General features: G+C 38.2%; 2 protein-coding genes and 1 non-coding gene across 10 annotated transcripts in view; 2 read left to right on the plus strand and 1 right to left on the minus strand.

The window, feature by feature from the left end:
* The window catches only part of ANAPC10 (anaphase promoting complex subunit 10), a 164,978-nt gene extending 157,956 nt beyond the window's left edge, over window positions 1–7,022 (minus strand). For 4 of the 7 annotated variants that reach the window (XR_003515290.1, XM_027567445.1, XM_027567444.1 and 1 more), the window contains exons 1-2: window positions 6,117–6,242; window positions 4,553–4,679 (exon numbers count right to left, since the gene is read on the minus strand). Coding sequence is in view for 6 of the 7 variants with exons in the window: in XM_027567445.1 (XP_027423246.1) it covers window positions 4,553–4,667 (115 nt within the window). In the remaining variant the exon portion in view is untranslated. Of the gene's footprint in view, window positions 1–4,552; window positions 4,680–5,807; window positions 6,037–6,116; window positions 6,568–6,920 lie in introns of those variants that run through there. The other 3 variants (XM_027567442.1, XM_027567446.1, XM_027567447.1) reach the window with 3 other exon arrangements.
* Window positions 3,710–3,816, plus strand: LOC113875200. Its single transcript, XR_003506199.1, has one exon. It is a non-coding gene; the product is annotated as a U6 spliceosomal RNA (small nuclear RNA).
* Window positions 6,267–22,701, plus strand: part of ABCE1 (ATP binding cassette subfamily E member 1) — a 32,353-nt gene continuing 15,918 nt past the window's right edge. Inside the window, exons 1-9 of one of the 2 annotated variants that reach the window (XM_027567439.1) lie at window positions 6,267–6,460; window positions 12,547–12,680; window positions 15,135–15,220; window positions 17,971–18,068; window positions 19,088–19,205; window positions 19,570–19,707; window positions 19,865–19,934; window positions 20,146–20,242; window positions 21,097–21,186. In XM_027567439.1, the coding sequence (XP_027423240.1) occupies window positions 12,578–12,680; window positions 15,135–15,220; window positions 17,971–18,068; window positions 19,088–19,205; window positions 19,570–19,707; window positions 19,865–19,934; window positions 20,146–20,242; window positions 21,097–21,186 (800 nt within the window). In that variant the 5' untranslated portion in view covers window positions 6,267–6,460; window positions 12,547–12,577. The remainder of the gene's footprint in view (window positions 6,461–12,546; window positions 12,681–15,134; window positions 15,221–17,970; window positions 18,069–19,087; window positions 19,206–19,569; window positions 19,708–19,864; window positions 19,935–20,145; window positions 20,243–21,096; window positions 21,187–22,701) is intronic. The other variant, XM_027567441.1, reaches the window with a different exon arrangement.

The following is a 22,701-nucleotide window of genomic DNA, read 5'->3' on the forward strand; positions in this document are numbered from 1 at the left end:
GGCTCAGACAGTGAAGAATTCACCTGCAATGCGGGAGACCTGGGTTTGATCCCTGGGTTGGGAAGATCCCCTGCAGGAGGGCATGGCAACCCACTCCAGTATTCCTGCCTGGAGAATCCCATGAACAGAGGAGCCTGGAGAGCTTCAGTCTATGGGGTCGCAAAGAATCAGACACAACTGAGCAACTAAGCAAAGCACAGCACAACTGACGCAGGGAAAGGAAAATACATGACTCCATCCTCCTCTAGCCTTTCTGTCTCACCTAAGTGGGGTAAGAAAAGGTGAGAAGCACTTGCAAAGGTACAGGCATGGACACAGGCCCACTAAAAGACTAAGCTCTAATCACAGGATTATAGAACACTTCCATTCTCCCCATAACTTAACACCATATCAACAGGACTCCAATATAGTATCAGTAGGTTAAATTCAAAGAACTGCAAGCTTAGATGCCATTTAAGGAGTCTCTGCTGCTGCTGCTGCTGCTAAGTCACTTCAGTCGTGTCCGACTCTGTTCGACCCCACAGACGGCAGCCCACCAGGCTCCCCCGTCTCTGGAATTCTCCAGGCAAGAACACTGGAGTGGGTTGCCATTTCCTTCTCCAATAAGGAGTCTCTAGAGAAATTCAAAGATAACAAAGGAGACAAAAACAAGGACACTAAAGGAATTTTAGACTCTGAATCTTAAGCCTTTATCCATCAGGCAGAAAATCAGTAAGTGTATGACTGAACTGAACCAGCACCATCAATCAGCTATATTAATTTGATATTTATAGATTGCTTCATCCAATGACAGCAGAACGCATGGTTATTCTCAAGTTTATGTGTAATATTAACCAAAATGGACCACATTTTGTGCTATAAAACACACACAAAAACATTCAAACAAATAGAAATCATTCAAATTGTACACCCAGACCACAACAAAATTAAACTAAAAATCAATAACAGAAAGCAGTGCTTTCTGAAATTTACTGCATTTATAGCATGAAATATATATATATTAGAAAAGAAGAAAGCTCTAAAGTCAATAACTTAAGTGTTCACCTTAGAAAACTAGAAAAAGAGGAGCAAATTAAATTCAAAATAAGCAGGAGAAAGAAATAATAAAAATCAGAAAATAAATCAAAATCAATGAAACTAAAAACAGGAAATTAATAGAGAAAAATCACCAATACTGAAAAGTTGGTTCTTCGAAAAGGTCAATAAAAGCAATAAACCTCTAACCAGGCTAAACAAGAAAAAAAGAAAGAAGACATAAATTACTAATATAAAAAACAAAAGAGGAGCCATCACTATTGATCCCATGGATAAAAGGGTATTATAAGGAGCTCCAAGCCCACAAACTTGATAAATAAAATGGACCAATTCCTTGAAAGACACAACCCACCAAAACTCACACAAGGAGGAACAGATAATCTGAATAAAGCCTATATCTATTATAAAAATTGAATCAAAAGTTAATAACCTTCTAAAGAAATCACTAGGCCTAAATGGTTTCCACCAGTGACTTCTGTCAAACATTTAAGGAAGAAATAATACCAAGTGTCCAAAATTTCTTTCAGAAAATAGAAGCAGAGGGAATACTTTCTGACTGTTTACCTATGGGTAGCATTACTCTAAAAACGAAACCAGACAAAGACATTACAAGAAAGGAAAATTAAAGAATAATATCTCTCATGAACACAAATGCAAAAATTCACAAGAAAATATTAGCAAATTGAACGTTAGTATAAAAAAATTATTCACCATAATCAATTGGAATTTATTCCAGGTATGCAAAGTTGGTTCAATGTTCTAAAATTAATATAATCTATCAAAACAACAGGCTAAATGAGAAAAACCATATTATTATACTAAGAGATGTTGAGAAAGCATTTCACAAATTCAACATTCATTCAAGGCAAAACTCTATCAGCACATCTACCGAAATTAGGGGGACTTCCTCAACTTTATATATCCACAAGAAACAACAGCTAACACCATATTTGGGGCTTCCCAGGTGGCTCAGCGGTAAAAGGTCCACCCCTAAATGCAGGAGACACAGGTTCAATCCCCGGGTTGGGTAGATCCCTTGGAGAAAGAAATGGCAACTCCAGTATTCTTGCCTGGAAAATCCCATGGTCAGAGAAGTCTAGGGGGGCTACAGTCCATAGGATTGCAAAAAAAAAAAAAGAGTCAGACACGACTTGTGACTAAACAACAACAACCCTTTTTGCCACTTCTATGTAACATCATATTGAAAGTCTTAGCTCATGCAATGAGACAAGAGAAGGAAATAAAAGTTATAGACTGGAAAGGAAGAAATAAAAATAAATGAACCCAGTCACTCTACTCCTAAGTATCTACTCAAGAAAAATAAAAATATATGTCTACATAAAAACCTGTACATGAATGCTTATGGTAGCTTCCTCCATAATCACCAAATATTGGAAGCAACCTTATCTTAGTTAACTTAGCACCCTGAAACACGAAACATGCATTACTTCACAATTTCTATGAGATAGGAATTTGGGGCCAGTTTGGTTATCCAGTGGCTGGAGGATCCATTCTAAGGTGATTTAATCATATGACTGTTGCCAGGAGGCCCCAGTCCTCCACTGGCTATTGTCAGAAGGCCATGTCTCTTGCCCCATCAACCTCTCCACGGGTCCCCTTGTTTCCTCATAAAATGGGAGCTAGTTTTCCCTAGACGGTGTGATCCAAACAAGAGCATGCAGAGCCATGATGTCTTTTATGATCTAGCCTCAGAAACTGCATACTGAGACTGCAATCTGCCATATTCTCCTGGTTCCAGAGACTAACCCTGACACAATGTGGGAGAGGTCATCAGCGGGGCATGAAAACCAGGAAACAGGAATCACTGGTACCATTTGGGAAGCTGACTACCACAAACCTAAAGGTCCATTAACTGGTGAATAGGTAACAAAGTGTGATACATCCATACAGTGGAATAGTAATCAGCAATAAAAAGGAACCAACTCCTAAAGGAACAATCACAAATATACTATACTAAGTGAAAGAAGTAAGACCTCAAAAGCTACATAAAATATGATTACATTTATATGGCATTCTGAGAAAGGTAAAAACCAAAGAGACACAAAACAGATCAAGTTGTCAGTGGTCTGGGACAGGGCAAAAGACTGACTAAAAAGAGACATGAGGAAATTTCTTTAAATGATGAAAATAATCTATATTTAATTGTGATGGTGCTTTGATTTGTGATGTGCTTGTTAAAATTCATATAACTATAAATACAAAAAGGGTGAGTTTTTCTTAAGTAAATTATACCTCAAATTACTCATAAAAAGTGAGAGAAAAGAATCTTAAGAGGAAACAGAAGAGGCTGGGTTGGGAAGATGGTTTCAGGAGTCTTATGTATAAATAGTAGAGCTTTCTGAGAGAAAAATGACTACTGAATCAATAACATTATCGTTTAAATTCCTTAAGCTAAAAACTTTCCCTGAGCTTGAGTCTACAGATTGAAAATGCGTATCATATTACAGGCTTTATGGATGAGAAAAGATACACATATATCCTGGCAAAAGTCTTGAACTCTAAGAATCAATAGAAAGAAAGAAAGAACAAGTTACTTAGCAAGTAAGACAGACAGATATACACTGTCTTACCTGCAACGTGATAAAAAAGGAAATGGTAAACTAGCATGCACAACTTTTTGAGAAAAGGACTGCCACTCAAGAATTCTATCCCAGTGCTTGCTTTGACAGCACATATACTAAAATTGGAATGACAGCCAGAAGATTAGCATGGCTCCTGTGTAAGGATGACATGCAAATTTGTAAAGCACTACGTATTTATTTTGCTTTAGGTCCAGGTAAAGGATGCAGTGTTAAGTCCATAAAGAAATTTTCAGTCCCTGGTGATGTGAGTTCTAGCTTGAATACTACACATTAAATGGGGAGAATTAATCCAACTTCATCCTAGTCAAAGTCTGAAGTGACCCCTTTCTCAAAATAGAAAAAAATGTACTTTATCAAATGGGGGGGGGGAGAGAAAGAGAATTCTATCTCAACCAAGAGTAAAATAAAATTATTTAGGGGTCTATAATCACTCAGAAAATGTATCATTCATTTATCCCATCCAGAGAAATAGTCAAAAAAATGCCAACCAAGTAACTGAATCATAGCAAAAAGAGGGAGGATAAAGGGACCTTATAACACGTGCAGTTAAACTGAAGTGGATACTAGTAAAGCAATTAAGAAGAGGTATATAACAAATGAAAACCCAATTAGATTTTAAAATTAAAGCCTCTGAACAAAGGGCTTCCCTGGTGGCTGAGATGGTAAAGAATCTGCATTTAATGCGGGAGACCTGGGTTCAATCCCTGGGTTAGGAAGATGCCCTGGAGAAGGGAATAGCATTCCACTCCAGTATTCTTGCCTGGAGAATTCCATGGACAGAGGAGCCTGGCGAGCTAAGGGTCGTCAAGAGTCAAACACGACTGAGTCACTCACACACACATACACATCTAAACAAAACAAATATTAAAGTTAACTTTCAGTAGTTAACATAGTTTCTTCCTGTTTTGTTTTACCTGGTTTACAAGATGAGAGTGACCAAACAGCTTGTGACCCAATTTCCCGTACTGTTCCAGTCCTTTCCAACTGCTTAGGGTCAGCACCAGGAGGTGTCTTGTTTGGTGTGGTCATTTTAAAAATACTCTATGTAGAAAAAAAAGAATGTTCACATTATACCAGGACCTGAGCATCTTTATACAAATGGTAAAAGTTTAACAGCCAGTGTATCACTAATGTAACCTGGATAGTAACCATCTATTTTCAAGAGCAGTTGACATAACCACTGAAATTTAAAAGGCTTGAGAATTCAGTTTTGTTTCTACAATGTAACATATTATGACTTACAAGTTGTGCAAAGCAGCAGAATATAGTAGTCAGAACGCCATAGGATCAGGATGTCAACTCTTGAGTTGACTCTTGCCTTTAACTAGTCTAGACTTTTGAGGGGTCTGGGCTTTCCCGTTTCCTGCCAAAGGAGTTGATGTGTAACTCTATAATGCTGTGCAGTTCTATACCTCTATGAGCAAAAATTCCAATTCAAATGCAGTTTTTTCTCTAAAAAAGTCAGACTGAAATCTTAATCCTGGAATATGTAAATATTGGTTTACATCTTAAATAATCCATTAAGTGATTAAGTGATGCAGAGAAAAATTGCATCTCTTCATTAATTGTCAAAAATTCCAATTACATGTGCTCTTACCGTAGAACATAAAGTCAGAAGAATGCCTTTAATGTCTAGAAGTGAGTAACAGGCCTATTCTAAACCACAAGTTTACTTCATCTTTCACATCTTTTGTTAGTTAATCTTGGTAAGTGTGTCCAAATGTGGGGAGGAAAAAAAAAAAAAAAAAAACCTCTGGATAGTGAACAACATGTAAAATTGCTTCAGTAATGCAGTTTCAACTACTAAACATCGTTATACCTACATGCTATTATGAACCTGGCCCAGAAGGTTTGCACACTGTCTCCTTGATATCCACCTCCTATCAGATCTCAGTTGTTCCCTAACTCTTCACACTTGATACTCTTTAAATAATACCAGACACTGAACTACAGACTGGAAAGCACTGAGGCTTAAATGATCCATTAGCAGTTTTCTGAATCAGTACATGGGTGAATGGATAGGTTCAATAATAAACTAAAGTATTCCCACCTGCAAGTTAAGTAAGATCTAAGATGAGGTAATTAAACCTACGGTCACATCTTCAAATGTCCAAAAAATGCCAAACTGTCGCCGCAAAAGGCCCATCTCTATTTTGGAGCAGAATTCACCTGGCGAACTTGGCACTGGCCGCCACCAAGTGGAAAAAACACGGAGCTCGAAGAAGAATGGGTTCCGGGCCATTCCGTTCAGGAGCTAAGGTCAAGGAGAGAAGACCACCGCGAGCAGTGTCTGGTCCAGACTCTGTCGGTTCTGCTTGACACCTCTGTCAGAAGTACTAAAATGGGCAACCTGTAAGGATCCATTTCTGACCCCCGGGCCTTGAGGAAATGGCGTAAAAGAAGACTGACAATGGAAAAGAGAAGGTGTTCGCTTAAGCTAGAACCATTCTCCCCGTCGGGGAAAGCCCACGCACTTACAGCTTGCGGACTCTGCTTGCTGCCACTCAGTTTTTCTGGATCCGCCGCAGCTCCGCGCCACTCCCACTCGGCTTCCCAAGCCCGCCTAGCTTCCCCAGAGATGTCACTGGGGTCGCAGTACAATGACGTCAGTCCCAGCCGCCCCTCCCTACCTCTTTCTACAGCTCCGCCTGGCGCGCCCTGGCGCGCACGCGCATTACGTCCTTGTGGCATGCGTGAGGCGGCGGCTGGGCACCGCCATTTTGGCCGGTGGCCGCTGGAACACGCTGTGTGGCTGAGAAGTGAAAAGCAAGCGCCGATTTGATCTCTGCGTTCCCCTCCGCAAGGGGAATCTGTTTCTCCAGGTACGTGAATAGACTGGAGGGGGTTGGCCTTTAGCTGAAGTCTGCCGCGGTCTAAACACCGTGGGGACATTCTCCGAGAGCCTTTGGTTAGGCCTCAGGTGGCGGCTGCAGCAGCGCGTGGCAGCCGGCTTGGACGAGACAGCTGGAACCGCCGGAGCACGGGTGCCGCCGAGCGCCGGGGGGCGCCTGGCGCTTTCCCTACAGCTGACCCGGCTCTCGGCCGCTGTGGTCCGGCAGCCCCGCCAAGGGACATGGAAATGGATATAGGTGTCATTCTCTCGGTGGTCCACTCCCCGCCGCCTCCACTCCCGCCTTGACCCCGCGCCTCCCCTAGCACTGAATCTTTGTGAAAGCCGCTTTTATAACTTAGAGCGTCCCCTACTGCCCCGGCTCTTCTGGCACAGGTGGGAAGCCTTTTCTTCGCGGTTTGGGGATTGTGGAATGAGTCACGGCATCTTACCGCCAAGAGTCGGATCCTCTTCGTCCACTCCCAGTCTTTATAGAAATGATGGCCAGATGTCACTGGACTTTTCTCACAGCAGCTTGTACTCTGCTGTCACCATGGTGATCTCAAATAATCTTCCAGTTGAACGCGTTTTGCATTTCGCGAGAGTTTTTACGACACTTGGTGATTTCTCCGATTTCCCCGTTATTGTATCTTAAACCCCTGGAAATCAGGTTCTGTGTCTTTACTGAAAGTACCTTTATTTCCCCTTAAGTGGTTCTTGCATCGTGGGCGCGACGGCTAAAGTCAATTCCCACATCCCATAAACTACCTAAGCAGGTTTTCTTATTTTTTACGGTAAAACCGGTAAGAGAGAAATAACTGTCAAAACACTGTATATGGTTTTATTGGGGGGAGGGGTGCTTTCTCTTCCACAGGACTGCTAACTGCATTTATGACAGTGGCATCTGTTTTTGCAGCCCTCAGTACTTTTGTCCCTGGTTCTGAGAATATGCATTCTATACCAGCTATTTGACGATAATGCTTCATTTTTGTCAGTATTAACCAAGGGCTCTTGTCGTATCTGAACCAAAAAGTGTTGTTTGTTTTTATTTTAGTTAAAATCCTTGTTTCCCCTGTAAAAAATATTTTTAGGAAGAATATTTACTATAATTGCTGGGGCAAGGATAAAGCGATAGTAATTTAGTGTCTCTTCTAATTGTCTTCAGTTTAAGACTCTGAAATCAGAGTTGTGCACCACTCCCGACTGACACGTTTTATAAATTTAATAACCTGCAATAGCATATAATTTTAGAATATTTCACATGACATAAGCATCATTCGTTTTCATATGCTTTCACAGGGTATTAAAATAATTTTGGTTTTAGACTACAAAATGAAAATTCGCTCAGTCCTGTCCGACTCCATGGACTGGTTCTTGAGGCCAGATTACTGAAGTGGGTAGCTTTTCCCCTTTTCTAGCAGATCTTCCCAACCCAAGAATCGAACCAGGGTCTCCCGCTTTGCAGATGGATCCTTTACCAACTGAGCTATCAGGGAAACTTCCTGGGACTTCTTTGGTGGTCCAGTGGTTAAGACTTTGCTTCCCTGGTGGTTCAGACGGTAAAGCAGATGATTCAGTCCCTGGATCAGGAAGATACCCTGAAGGACATGGCAACCCACTCCAGTACTCCTGCCTGGGAAATCTCATGGAGAGAGGAGCCTGGTAGGCTGCAATCCATGGGATCGCAAAGAGTCAGACACGACTGTTCAACTTAAGTTTCTTTAGACTACAAATGCTTTCTATAAATGTCTCACTTCCTTTTTTCCTCTCAGCTGGAAGGATGATGGATGTCATTGTTCAAGTACCTGTTTTCAACAGTTTGTTTTCAGGTTTGAGATAGCTTCAGATCCCTGTTTGTTCCTAGGAGTCTGTAACTACAGTCTTCACCTCCAAGCTTTCTTGTACTCCATCTTTCTCGCTGAAAAAGAAAGGAGGGGATCCTTCTTCCCAATTCTTGAAACTTACATAGAAATTTAATTAACAATAGTGTCTACACGTTGCTCTGTTAATTAACAGTTCTACAAAGAATCTGTATTCATTTTTCTTAATTGTATTATAATTTATCATTTTAAAATATAAATCAGCTTATTAACCATCTCTAGTATGTTTTATTTTATAAAAATCATCTCGTACAGTCATTTGGTTTTTAAATGGTTTGAAATAGCAGTTGAAACAATTTAGTAGTTTGGCAGAAATAAACCTTATTGTAAACAGTTTCATTGATAAATCAATGAAGATTTATCCCCTGCAGGGGAATTAATCATGCTCATCCACCATAATTTGTATGATCTCTAGTTTTATTATTTTTAATAGCTGAAGAATCTTCAGTCACATGGGAATTCTCTTCTAGAATGATAGCTTTTTTGGTAGCAATTCGTAAATCACTTATTTTCTTATGCTGATCTTTAGATGAGTTTCTAAAGGTTATAAAGAGGTAAAGTAAACCTATCCATTAATGTAACTCTGTTACATACAATGTTTCATTTTGGGTGATTTTTAAAAATAATATACTTTAATGTTTAACTGTCACTATAATGTATTGGTAACTTGCAGAGACTCCTAAAGTTGTTATAACCTGTAGGAAATTTATTTACTATATTTAAATTCATTTTCTCATTTCATTCAGTAGAAATGTTTGCTTTCCTACTATGTGATAGACACTGGTCCAGCCACTGAAATGAACAAACAAAAATTCCTGCACTCATGATCTAGTACTTTGTAGTTGGTGAGGGAAAAATATTGTCTGTGTATGTATATAGAGAGAGCACATAAATGCATATACACACACAGTAAATTGTTGTGTCAGACTCTTTGTGACCCCATGGACTATAAAAGGGGAATTCTCTAGGCCAGAATACTAGAGTGGGTTGCCTTTCCTTTTCCAGGGGATCTTCCCAACCCAAGGATCTAACCTAGGTCTTCCTCATTGCAGGGATTCTTTACCAGCCGAGCCACAGGGGAAGCCCAAGAATACTGGAGAGGGTAGCTTATCCCTTCTCCAGTGAATCTTCCTGATCCGGGAATCAAACTGAGGTCTCCTGCAATGCAGGCAGTTTCTTTACCAACTGAGCTATGAGGGAAACCCTATATATACCATATACGTACATGTATATGAAATATATACTGTGTAATATAGTAGAAAGAGCTAAGAAGAATAAAACAAGGCAGTTTTATAGCTAGAGAAGACTCACTGAGAATAAACATTAAAGACTTGAAGGTGTGAGCCACTAGTGGGAGTAGCATTACCCGCGAAGGGAGCAGAAAATGCTAAGACCCTGAAGCAAATACCAGCAACCATTTGCTTTAGTCATGTAAAATACAGGGATGACCTGACAGGCTGTTTTCATGGAATGATGGACACTAATGTCTGCAGTGGGTTCCGTGGAAAATACCCAGAGAGATGTGAAACACTGACTGTAGGCAACTCGTTTATGTCTGAGGTTATTGATATTTCTCCTGGCAGTCTTGATTCCAGCTTGTGCTTTTACATAGTCCTGCTATAAAAATGTGGAGAAATGAAGCAGGGGAGGAGGTTGGGGTCAGATGATGAAGTGTTTGAATGCTGGGAATAAGCTGGGAAAGACTGAATAATTGATGTTAAAGACAGGAAAAAGTTGTTGCAACCTTCTCCTTGGCGGATGGATATCTTTTAGTTTGCAAAGGGACTTAGCTATGGAAATACATATAGTGTGATGGCTAATTGGCATAAAGGTTCACTCGAGATGATACTAGTCAGCGTGGCTTTGTTTTTTCTCTTGCCATCTGTGTGCAGGTGAAGAGTTGAATTTAACCAGAATTATAGATAAGGGTGTAAGTGACTGACAATTTTAGGTGGGTACAAAAGACATCAAAGATACAAAGGGATGAAGGACAGTGGAAATTTGATAGAATCTAGAGACAGTTACTGGAGAAGGCACTGGCGACCCACTCCAGTACTCTTGCCTGGAAAATCCCGTGGACAGAGGAGCCTGGTGGGCTGCAGTCCATGGGGTCGCGAAGAGTCGGACACGACTGAGCGACCACTTTCACTTTTCACTTTCATGCATTGGAGAAGGAAATGGCAACCCACTCCAGTGTTCTTGCCTGGAGAATCCCAGGGACGGAGTAGCCGTCTATGGGGTCACACAGAGTCGGACACGACTGACGCGACTTAGCAGCAGCAGCAGTAGAGACAGTTACACGTCTGAGGAATGAGGGGAGTTCAAAGCGTTGTTGGATTGTTGTGTATGTGAGTGGTGAAGTGAAAAGATAGAAATGTTGGTTGGAGAATGGCGTATTTGAAAGGTTGGTTACAGAAAAATGCAGTTATTCAAAATGACGAGGTAAAGGATTTAGCCAAAGGAAGAAGGGCTGGGGTAGGGTAAAAGACAAGCTCATTAGAGGAAAGTGGTTAATAAACTGAGAGGACAGGCTAGAGGAAGCTTTCGGTCAAGAAAAATCTGGATGGGGGTTCATAGTCATGATAGAAAAAGCCAGCAGAATGTCTTTGTTGATCAATAATCTTTTGGCTTGAGGTTCTTTCATTACATATTGGAATAAACTGGAGTAGTAAGGCGCTTTTTGGAATTACTTTGATCCCATTCTAAGAAAATTAATTTCTATCACTAAGCCCAGTATATAGAAGATTATGTTAACTTTGACTTCAGCTCTGTAATTTATGTTGCTGTTAAATATCAAGACTTTAAAATCTCCAAAATTATATACATATAGTTAATGGCACCCTGCTCCAGCACTCTTGTGGAAAATCCCGTGGACGGAGGAGCCTGGTAGTGTACAATCCATGGGGTCGCGAAGAATCGGACATGACTGAGCGACTAAACTTTCAAACTTTCAGTTACTTGGTCTCTCTTTTGTGTGTGTGGATCACTTTTAAAGTCTTTATTGAATTTGTTACAGTATTGCTTCTGTCTTATGTTTTGGTTTTTTGGACGTTGGAAGGCAAAATCCTAACCTCTGGACCTCCAGGGAAGTCCCCGGTCTCCTTTTCATATCAGTGCAGTTAACATAAAATTCATCTTGACCATATTTTCAGTTCCCAGGGAAAGCAGTTTTTACTTTTTTTTCCAATTGACCAACATAATGGTTAAACCCTTAGTAATTGCCACTTCCATCAGTAGTATCATGCTGCTGCTGCTAAGTCGCTTCAGTCGTGTCTGACTCTGTGTGACCCCATAGATGGCAGCCCACCAGGCTCCCCCGTCCCTGGGATTCTCCAGGCAAGAACCCTGGAGTGGGTTGCCATTTCCTTCTCCAATGCATGAAAGTGAAAAAAGTGAAGTTGCTCAGTCATGTCTGACTCGTAGCAACCACATGGACTGCAGCCTACCAGGCTCCTCTGCCCATGGGATTTTCTAGGCAAGAGCACTGGAGTGGGGTGCCACATTGCCTTCTCCAGTAGTATCATAGTCAAATAGATAAGACATGAAGTGATGATTAGTTAGAGGGAGGAAGTAAACATCTTTATCATATGTATGTTTCATGTCAAGTCTTTCTGTTCTATTTTATTGTCAGTATTCATCCACTGGTATCAGCATTAATTACTTAGGCCTTATATCAGTTTTTTCCATATGTCAAGTATAGGTTCCCCAACCCCTTACTCTTTTCCCATTTTCCTGGCTATTACTACTTTTTGCATAAGAGCTTTAGATTTTATTTGTCTGATTCAGTTTTTTCCCTTTGAGATTGAATTAAATGTATAAATTCAGGGAAGATTGAAAACTATGATATTGACTATTCTCTTTTGTGAAAATTGAAACAGCATGCTATTCTATTTGTTCAGGTCTTTTGTGTCTTTCAGTGGTAATTTTGAGTTTCATCACACGTGTATATACTGTTGAAAGTAGTATTTTTTTCCTTCTACATATAAGTTTTCTGATTAATGGTATATAAGTAAAATTTTGTTTTTCCAGACATAACAAGTTATTTTATTGCTTTCACTAGTTTTTTTTTAATTAGTTCCAGGTATTAATATCTGAAATAGTGATATCTCCTCCTCTTGAATTTTTTATACCTGTGACTGACTTCTCTTAATAAACTGCACTGACTATGCCATAATTTTGTTAATCTTTTCTTTAATAGAGGAACTGGATATTCTTACTTCCTTAGAATCATGGCGGATAAATTAACAAGAATTGCTATTGTCAACCATGACAAATGTAAACCTAAGAAATGTCGGCAGGAGTGCAAGAAGAGTTGCCCTGTGGTTCGGATGGGTAAGCTGTGGATCATTTAAGGATAAGAGAAAGTTTTAAAAGAATACATTATCTTCATGGTTCTCTAGGCTTTAGTGTACACTTTTCACCCCTGTTAGTTTCTTTAAAATGTAAAAATAAGACCAGATATTATTCTAAATTTCTTTTAATACTTTGTGACTAAATGATCCTGTTTAAGTTCAGTTCAGTTCAGTCACTCAGTTGTATCCAACTCTTTTTGACCCCATGAATGGCACACAGCACGCCGGGCCTCCCTGTCCATCACCAGCTCCCGAAGTTTACCCAAACTCATGTCCATTGAGTCGGTGATGCCATCCAACCATCTCATCCTCTGTCGTCCCCTTCTCCTCCTGCCCTCAATCTTTCCCAGCATCAGGGTCTTTTCAAATGAATCAGCCCTTTGCATCAGGTGGCCAAAGTATTGGAGTTCAGCTTCAACATCAGTCCTTCCAGTGAACACCCAGGACCGATCTCCTTTAGGATGGACTGGTTTGATCTCCTTGCAGTCCAAAGGACTCTCAAGAGTCTTCTCCAACACCACAGTTCAAAAGCATCAATTCTTCAGTGCTCAGCTTTCTTCACAGTCCATCTCTCACATCCATATATGACCACTGGAAAAACCATAGCCTTGACTAGACGGACCTTTGTTGGCAAAGTAATATCCCTGCTTTTTAATACGCTGTCTAGGTTGTCATAACTTTCCTTCCAAGGAGTAAGCATCTGTTAATTTCATGGCTGCAATCACCATCTGCAGTGACTTTGGAGCCCAAAAAAATAGTCTGCCACTGTTTCCCCATCTATTTCCCATGAAGTGATGGGACCTCTTGCTGTGATCTTAGTTTTCTGAATGTTGAGCTTTAAGCCTACCTTTTCACTCTCCTCTTGCGCTTTCATCAAGAGGCTCTTTGGTTCTCCTTCACTTTCTGCCATAAGGGTGGTGTCATCTGCATATCTGAGGTTATTGATATTTCTCCTGGCAAGCTTGATTCCTGCTTGTGCTTCTTCCAGTCCAGCGTTTCTCATGATGTACTCTGCATATAAGTTAAATAAGCAGGGTGACAATATACAGCCTTGACCTACTCCTTTTCCTATTGGGAACCAGTCTGTTGTTCCATGTCCAGTTCTAACTGTTGCTTCCTGACCTGCATACACGTTTCTCTAGAGGCAGGTCAGGTGGTCTGGTATTCCCATCTCTTTCAGAATTTTCCACAGTTTATTGTGATCCACACTGTCAAAGGCTTTGGCATAGGCAATAAAGCAGAAATAGATGTTTTTCTGGAACTCTCTTGCTTTCTCAATGATCCAACGGATGTTGGCAATTTGATCTCTGGTTCCTCTGCCTTTTCTAAAACCAGTTTGAACATCTGAAGTTCACAGTTCATGTATTGTTTAAGTTCATTGACTGTAAAATCAAACCAGTGTTCAAATTAGTGAGAGTCTTCCAGGTCTACAAAATCCTATAGTTACTTTAAATCACGAAGAAAGAACTACCAAGATGTTTGCGTTTGATAATATTCTTTTTAAAAACAGCTTAGTATGAATGACTGTTCATGAGCTTTTGCTACATTTTCAAGATTAAATAAATTCTCAAAAATTCAGAATTGCTAGTCTTTAAAAGCTATGCTAAATAATTGTTACTTTAAATATACTAGTGAGAAATAAACTTACTAAATCTTAAAAGAAACTTTAGATGTCATATCTTACAGTCTACTGTGCTATTCAGAAATGCTATTATTGGTATTCTTAATGCTAAATTTAATTTAGTCTGTGTATTAGATGCATGTCTTTGGGGAGCTTTCCTGATCTAGCTAATATATTTCATTCTCCTGTCGGGTATACATTACCATTGTCAAGGCATATTTGGTGGATTAAATATTCAGGTTAGTCAACTTTTAAGATCAGAAATAGCAACCCCTAGGACTTCCCTGGTGGTCCATTGGCTAAGACTACATGCTCCCAATGCAGGGGGCCGTGGTTTGAACCCTGGTCAAGAAACTAGATCCCACATGCCACAGCTAAGATCCAGCACAGCCAAATAAAAAATAAGTAAATATTAAAAAAAAAAAGAAATGGCAATCCACTCCAGTATCTTGCCTGGAAAATTCCATGGATGGAGCCTGGAGGGCTACAGTCCATGGGGTCACAAAGAGTTGGACATGACTTAGTGACCCAATGACAACGAATACTTTAACCAACATCTTCTTGTAGTAAATTAAAATAAGTATATTAGTCACCTCTGTCTTGCATGACAAATATTCATATAAGTAAATAAGTCCAGCAGTGTATCCATACAAAGCACTGATTTAAGATATTATCTCAAGTGTATTTCTTTTTGTGATCTTTGAAAATTTGATTCTTTATGGAAATTTGGAACAAGAATTGCTGAAATAACAGCGTTGTCAGAAAATTAGACTTATCAGAATAAATGTCTTAATTCTGTCTTTTCCTTTGCAGGAAAATTATGCATAGAGGTTACCGCCCAGAGCAAAATAGCTTGGATTTCTGAAACTCTTTGTATTGGCTGTGGTATTTGTATTAAAGTAAGTGATATTTTATTTATTGTATTAAATTATAACCTAAAAATGAAATTTAAAAATTCTGAATACATTATAACTGTTTTTAAAGAGCCAAGTATGAAACAGTGAAAAAATAATACAAATTTAGAAAAATGGTTTTCTTATATTAGTAATATTATTGCAGTTTCAATTAATTAAGCCACCCCATTTAAACGTTATCCTTTTAAAAAATAATAATAAAAGTTATCCTTGCTGTATGCAATTTTGTAAAGCCATCTCCAACCAAAATTAATTTCTCTTTTTCACCCTCTTATAAGAACATTCTCCAGATCTTTACCAAAACTTTTTGGAAATATAAATACAAAAACTATGAGTCATATTATATATTATTTTTTTCAAGTCTGTTAAATTTTAAATTCACACTTTTAAATAAAAATGGACACAGCCAAAAACTTTTCTTAGTTTAACCTAATCCTGAAGTGCTGCTTTTGCTGTATTCTTTTATTGTTGAATTTATCCCAATAGTGTAACTTTTCAAAATGCTTCAGTTTTTGTTATATTGAATAGTTTGATTAGGGCTTTTCTTCAAGAGTGATGGATTTCCAACTTTGGTTCTTAAAAGATATTTAGGAGTCAGAGTATAAAGTTCTTAAATTAGTTATTTTTTATTTGCACATAGTATATTTTAGAAAGGACCTTTCCTGGAATATGGCTACCACCTATTATTTTTTCTAATTAGGCTCAAGTATATTTTAAATTGGTTTCTGAATTTTCAGTTAAGTATCCAGAAGTACCAAGCTCGGTACCTGAAAGCGTTTTTTCTTCTTTTGATAGTATAAGCAGGAGACATTTCTTCCAGCAAATATTTTTTGCCTGCCAATGTTGTGGGTGCTGGAAATCTTATTTTGAACACTATATTTGATTTTATTTTCTTTCTTGGCTACTATAGAATATTGAGATTGCAGAATTTGGGTATGTACTCCATGGCAGAAAAGATACTGATGTAATGAATCTCTTTGGGGAGAGGGGTAGTGTATACTTCCTGAACACTTAGGATACTTGAAATGCAGCATGTATATGAACAACATGGATATTTTTTCTTTGAAGATTAAGAGAAATTTAAATTACTTGAAGCCAATAAGCATTTTATGTACATTGATAGAATAATAGAGAATTCTGTAAATGGCAGTGACTCCATTTGTAAAAAAAAAAAAAAAAACCATCTTGCATAAGGAATTAACTTGAAAATAAGAGTTTTGTTTTTTAAACTTCTGTGTTCTTATAACTTAGAAAATGGGAATTCACTGAAACCTTTGTATATAAACTTTTGAATTAGTTCCCTAAGCTCATTGAACAGATTTCTAATCTGCATTTATACATTTCGCTTGTACCCTTTTGGTTTTATCTGTACTTTGGAGGAATTTTTCTAGCCACATTACCACTCTTAAATCACCTTCCAATTTTTACCATTCTTGTTCCTTGGGCATTTATCTGATTGACAGTCACCATTTGAATAAGTTTTTCTATGAATAAATGTTTTTCTTTTTATGTGAATTTACTCACTTGGAATATGAATATCTTTTTCATGTGGAATGGTTAAAAATCACAATGGAAAGACATTAGTCCTTTCTCTGTGCAGATACTATGCTAGCTGTTGTTGAGATGTAAATAGACCAAGAAAGGTACAAACCATGACCTTAAAGGACTTTACAAAGTTGTAAAGGAAGCGTACAGAAGACAGAAAGAAGGAAATAAAGGGACGATGTTTCTCATTGACTGTATATGAGATAGTACGCTCAATAGAAAAGAAAGATAGCACCAAGTCGTGTCCGACTCTTGCCATCCCATGAGCTGTAGCCTGCCAGGCTCCTCTGTCCATGGGATTCTCCAGGCAGGAATACTGGAGTGGGTTGTCATTTCCTTCTCCAGGGGAGCTTCCCAACCAAGGAATTGAACCCAGGTCTCCAGCATTGCAGACAGAAGCGTTACTGGCTGAGCTATGCCAGATAATCAAGTTTTATCTTGCTCTTAACCTTCTTTTATCTAATAATATTTTTTAAAAAACGCAAAAATCTATCTCCAGGTCTGTAAGGTTTTTAACTAAGTGTTAAACAGATTAAATCTCCAGCATTTTGCCAGTTACTAAGGGGAATACAGATTTATTAGTTAAAATTCTTGCCTTCGAGTAACTTAACTTTTTTAAGGATAGGAAGTGAAACAGTACTTAAACACCTGTGTGAAACTCCCACATTTGGAAAATTAATATAAAAACTTCTGTGTATGAGATAGCAAAAGAGACAGTGATGTATAGATCAGTCTTATGGACTCTGTGGGAGAGGGAGAGGGTGGGGAGATTTGGGAGAATGGCATTGAAACATGTAAAATATCATGTATGAAATGAGTTGCCAGTCCAGGTTCGATGCACGATACTGGATACTTGGGGCTGGTGTACTGGGACGACCCAGAGGGAGGGTATGGGGAGGGAGGAGGGAGGAGGGTTCAGGATGGGGAACACATGTATACCTGTGGTGGATTCATTTCGATATTTGGCAAAACTAATACAATATTGTAAAGTTTAAAAATAAAATAAAATTTAAATAAATAAATAAAATAAAAAACAACTAAAAAAAAATACATGGGACACAAAATGTACTTACATATTTGAATAAAAATGTTCTATCTCAAAAAAAAAAAAACTTCTTAATCTGTTCGTTTTAGTCATGCACATATTTCTAAAAATTAATGGAAACTTAATTCTTTATTTTAAATAACAGAAATGCCCCTTTGGCGCCTTATCAATTGTCAACTTACCAAGCAACTTGGAAAAAGAAACAACACACCGATATTGTGCCAATGCCTTCAAACTTCACAGGTATATTTCCAAGTCAGCATTCTTCTTTGCTTCAGTCAAGAGTAAAATACATTTGAAATTTTCAGAGAAACTAAAAAATGGAAAATAAGTGGTAATAACTTTTGCATCCACTAAAGCAAAATATAATATTATAACATCATGCAGAATAGCATTGTATATGTCAGTGGTTCATTCAGGCTGACATTAAAATTACCTGAGAGTCTTTTTAAAAGTACTCATGCCCAGGTAATTTCAACCCAGTTGAATTACATCTTATCTCTGGATGTATAGTCTGGACATTAGTAAGCTGATAAGGCTCCCAGGTGATTCTAGTATACAACTGGGGTGAGAATCATTGTTGTTATGAAATCCTTCTCCCCAAAATAATTTTTAAGGGGCCTTGTGTTGATTTTATTTATCTATTAATCTCATGATCTACAGAGAATATTACCCTGAGCTTCAACATATACTGTTATTGACAGACATTCTTTGAGGTTTTTAATCTGCTGAACACTAATATTTTGAATCGGGGAGTCTAGATTTAACTAATAAAAAGGTATTTCTCAACCTGCCAGCTTTAAGGGGCCCTACTGCAGCAGGGAGTATGAAGTGGAATATTTCTGGTTGATGTGGCACTTCTCTCCTTGTAAGTAAATGGCAGGCCAAAAAAAAGAAAGAAGGAAAAAGACTGTGAGGTTGCACCTGCTCTGCAGTTTTGTACCAAAACATTTTATTGTACATTAAAACTGAGCCTTATATGTGAAGAAAAATTGTTACTTTAGACTGTGAGTGAAAGTTGAATAAATAAAATTTGGAGTAATATTGGTCATGGATGCATTTCTAACAATTAACAGTTTAAGTTAATCTTGGCTGCTGTTTTTGTTTTTTCCTAATAGCCAATAATATCTGGCATATTTCTCTTTTGGCTTATTAATGAATGTGTGTGGAGTGCAAATGCATCAGAAGACATCGTTCTGGTATTATGTAGCTTTTTCTACCTAAGTCTGAGTTGTTTCATTATTTTTGTACACTTGTGACAGGTTGCCTATTCCTCGTCCGGGTGAAGTTTTGGGATTAGTTGGAACTAATGGTATTGGAAAGTCAACTGCTTTAAAAATTTTAGCAGGAAAGCAAAAGCCAAACCTTGGGAAGTATGATGTATGTATTACCACCTTATAAAAATGAGTATCTTGGGTCAGTTTTATGAGGCTGTGAAGGAGAGAGTATGTGTGATTTTATTTTTTAATGTTCTTATTTTCAAGATTATTTGTGTAATTAGTGCTGAGAAACTATAAACGAAACTCCTTTTTAGTTAAAAATGTGTTAATGCTACTTAATTGATAATTCTGAGATTTTGTAAACTGTTATGTTCCTTGATTTGGAAAAAAAAAAATCCACCTCTGGTACTATTAGTATATTAGAAGCAAAAGTATTCTATTTGGGTATATGTTCTATTTTGTATAACATTTATCCTCTTTGCAATTGTATTACTAAATTCAGATAATTATACATACATTTCTAGGATCCACCTGATTGGCAAGAAATTCTGACTTACTTCCGTGGATCTGAATTGCAAAATTACTTTACCAAGATTCTTGAAGATGACCTAAAAGCCATTATCAAACCTCAGTACGTAGACCAGATTCCCAAGGCTGCAAAGGTCAGTTGCTTTTTAGGAGATGTGTAGTGGGTATTACAAATATTGGTGGACATATGAAAGATAAATTAAACTTGTTTTACTTTGTGACTCTTCTTAATATTGAAGGGACTAGTATTGAAGGAAAATAGTAGTAACTGTTACTGATATATTGTGACAGGGGACAGTGGGGTCTATTTTGGACCGAAAAGATGAAACAAAGACACAAGCAATTGTATGTCAGCAGCTTGGTAAGTGTTTATTTTGTGTATGTGTTTTAATAGACCATGAATTTAACTCATAAAGTTTGATGCCTTTATATGGATTACTGAAATAAATGGGAAAAATCTCTAGTAATTGTCATACTTTCAGCTGAAATATTCAAATGCAGGATGATTTGCAATGCACATTTTACCCTGAAGAGGTAAAATAGAATAACATTAAAGACAATTCCTCTTATAGATTTAACCCATCTGAAAGAACGCAATGTTGAAGATCTTTCAGGAGGAGAGTTGCAGAGATTTGCCTGTGCGGTCGTTTGCATACAGAAAGCTGATATGTAGGTTACTTTATATTCTTGTAAATGTTACCCTTACTTTAGAGTTTTTATTTATAATGCTGCTAAAAGAGCAGTGGCTTGGGATAAATTGTTAATATTAGAAGGAGTAGTGAATGTTTTAACTTTTGAGTGCAGATGTTGAAGCAGCTGTGCATCCATTGCCTATTCCCCTGTTACTCCATCAGGGGTAAAAACTTTACAACTTACGAATTCTAGAGCCTTTTAATATAAGGTCAGGTATTTTGTAAACTCTATTTATACATAGGAAGATTATTTTTTTTAAGATGTAAGGTCTCCAACGAGGCCGGCAAGGTTTTTAATAGTTCAAGTGGAACATGAGGTCTTTTAGGTTATCCTAAATCAGGGTGGCATGCCACGTGAGAGACAAATGTAAAGGCGAGTTTCCTTCCTACCTTTTAATGTCTCTCTTTTCCCAGATATTTTTTGCTCTCATCTTTTTCCATACTTCTACTCTGGCGTCCAATGTAGGCTAGTTTTTCTCCGTATTCTATAATTTTTTGCAAGGCCCTCCTTTCCAAAAACTGTTTGCTTTAGTGCAACTGATTTCAGCCAATTATAAGAGCACTCTGAATTATTTTGGAGTATATCAGAATAGTTTTCATGAGGAGATAACAGTTTGTAAGTTAGCCTAATCTGTGAGCCTCTCCCCATACTTGATATGCTGTCCTGCTTTTCATAATTTCTTACTTCTACTTCTGAACAGAATATAGAAATTTTTACCGTTATGGGATTTTTGTTGTTGTTAAATCAGAAATATTTCAGTGCTTTAACATGCAAGATAGAATAATTATCATACTTGCTTTTCATATTATGTTTGCTTTTCTTTTTCATAGTTTTATGTTTGATGAACCTTCTAGTTACCTAGATGTCAAGCAGCGTTTAAAGGCTGCTATTACTATACGATCTCTAATAAATCCAGACAGGTAAGTAAGATTTGGTGTGTGCCTATGCTGTTCTGTTTAAAAAGTTTTATAAATTTCTAAAAATGCAACACCAGGACCATCAATGTCATATACATGTGCATATATTCCATCTTGGTTTTTGAGCTATCACTTGAACTTAACCTTCCTCTGTCTAGAACAGAAATTCTTAATGCAAGATGCATTTACTACCATACCTGTTTCCAGGGAGCCTAAGAATTATGAAGTGAAGTGAAGTGAAGTCACTAAGTCGTATCCAACTCTTTGCAACCCCATGGACTGTAGCCTATCAGGCTCCTCTGTCCATGGGATTTTCCAGGCAAGAATACTGGAGTGGTTTGCCATTTCCTTCTCCAGGGATCTTCCCCACCCAGGGATCGAACCCCAGTCTCCCACATTGTAGGCAGACGCTTTTACTGTCTGAGCCACCAGGGAAGCAACTATAGTGATATGCAAATTTTTGACATATATTTATGGGTTTCTAGGAAGCAGATCCTTAACTTTTGTCAGATCCTCAAATGGATATGTCGCTTATACACATCATTTAGAACAGAGTAATTCCAGTCGTCCCAGGTCTTTACTGAGCACAAAAGAGTTCTTAAAAACTTCTTAGTAGTCACAACATCATGTATTCGTAGGATGCTGTTGTAGTTTGCAGTTTTTATATCCGTTATCTCATCTGAGCCTCATTAATCTCATAAGTTAGAATCTTTAGGTGGTATTCCCATATTGCAGATGAAGAAGTTTAAGGTCAAAAAAATTAATTATTTCTAGATTTCTAATTTATGATATGGCAAGACTATGGCCAGAACACAGAGTGTTTTTCCTGCATAGCATTTTCTGTTCCATTCTTTAATAGTTGATTTCATAACTTCTTTCATAAGAGAAATCCCTGGGGATCAAAAAGCGAACAGAGAACTATAAATTACAGGGGAGAAACAAGGATGGCTTTCCTGAAGGTTGTGCTTGTCTCTGTAATAAGTCTTGAGCTTTAACAACCATTTGTGGGCAGGTAGCAGAGCCTCCTTTTGAATTATCACACAAAATGCCAGGACTCTCAAACAACTGCTGTCTCAGCAAAAGAGTAAATAAACACATGAGGATGTCAAGGAAACATACTCCTGTCACTCAGTGAGAGCCTTGGGAATGGAGGGATGGTTCCCCTTCAGATCTGTTTATGGACTGGCAGCTCACGTGGATATGGAATTGAAATTTATGTAATCAGGGATGTCTAAAAACCCTCCAAGCTGAGAAAGTAACACAGAGAGAGTCCTGGACTCTTCAGTTCTATGGTACGTAGACGACACAAATATAAAAACACTCCAGAGACATACGCTCTCAACCCTGGTCACACAGGATTTCTTCAGGTAAAGACCAAGAGCTTCAAAGCCAGGGTTATAAATGATAGAAGGAAAGTGTACGAGTGAGCCAGTAAACAACAAACAGCAGGACTTAGATCTTCAAGAACTGAAAGGGGCACTCTAAGGGGCTGGAAGGCAGTATTTAAGATGAGTCAAC

The sequence above is a fragment of the Bos indicus x Bos taurus genome, chromosome 17 (assembly GCF_003369695.1).
Source record: "Bos indicus x Bos taurus breed Angus x Brahman F1 hybrid chromosome 17, Bos_hybrid_MaternalHap_v2.0, whole genome shotgun sequence".
NCBI lineage: Eukaryota > Metazoa > Chordata > Mammalia > Artiodactyla > Bovidae > Bos > Bos indicus x Bos taurus.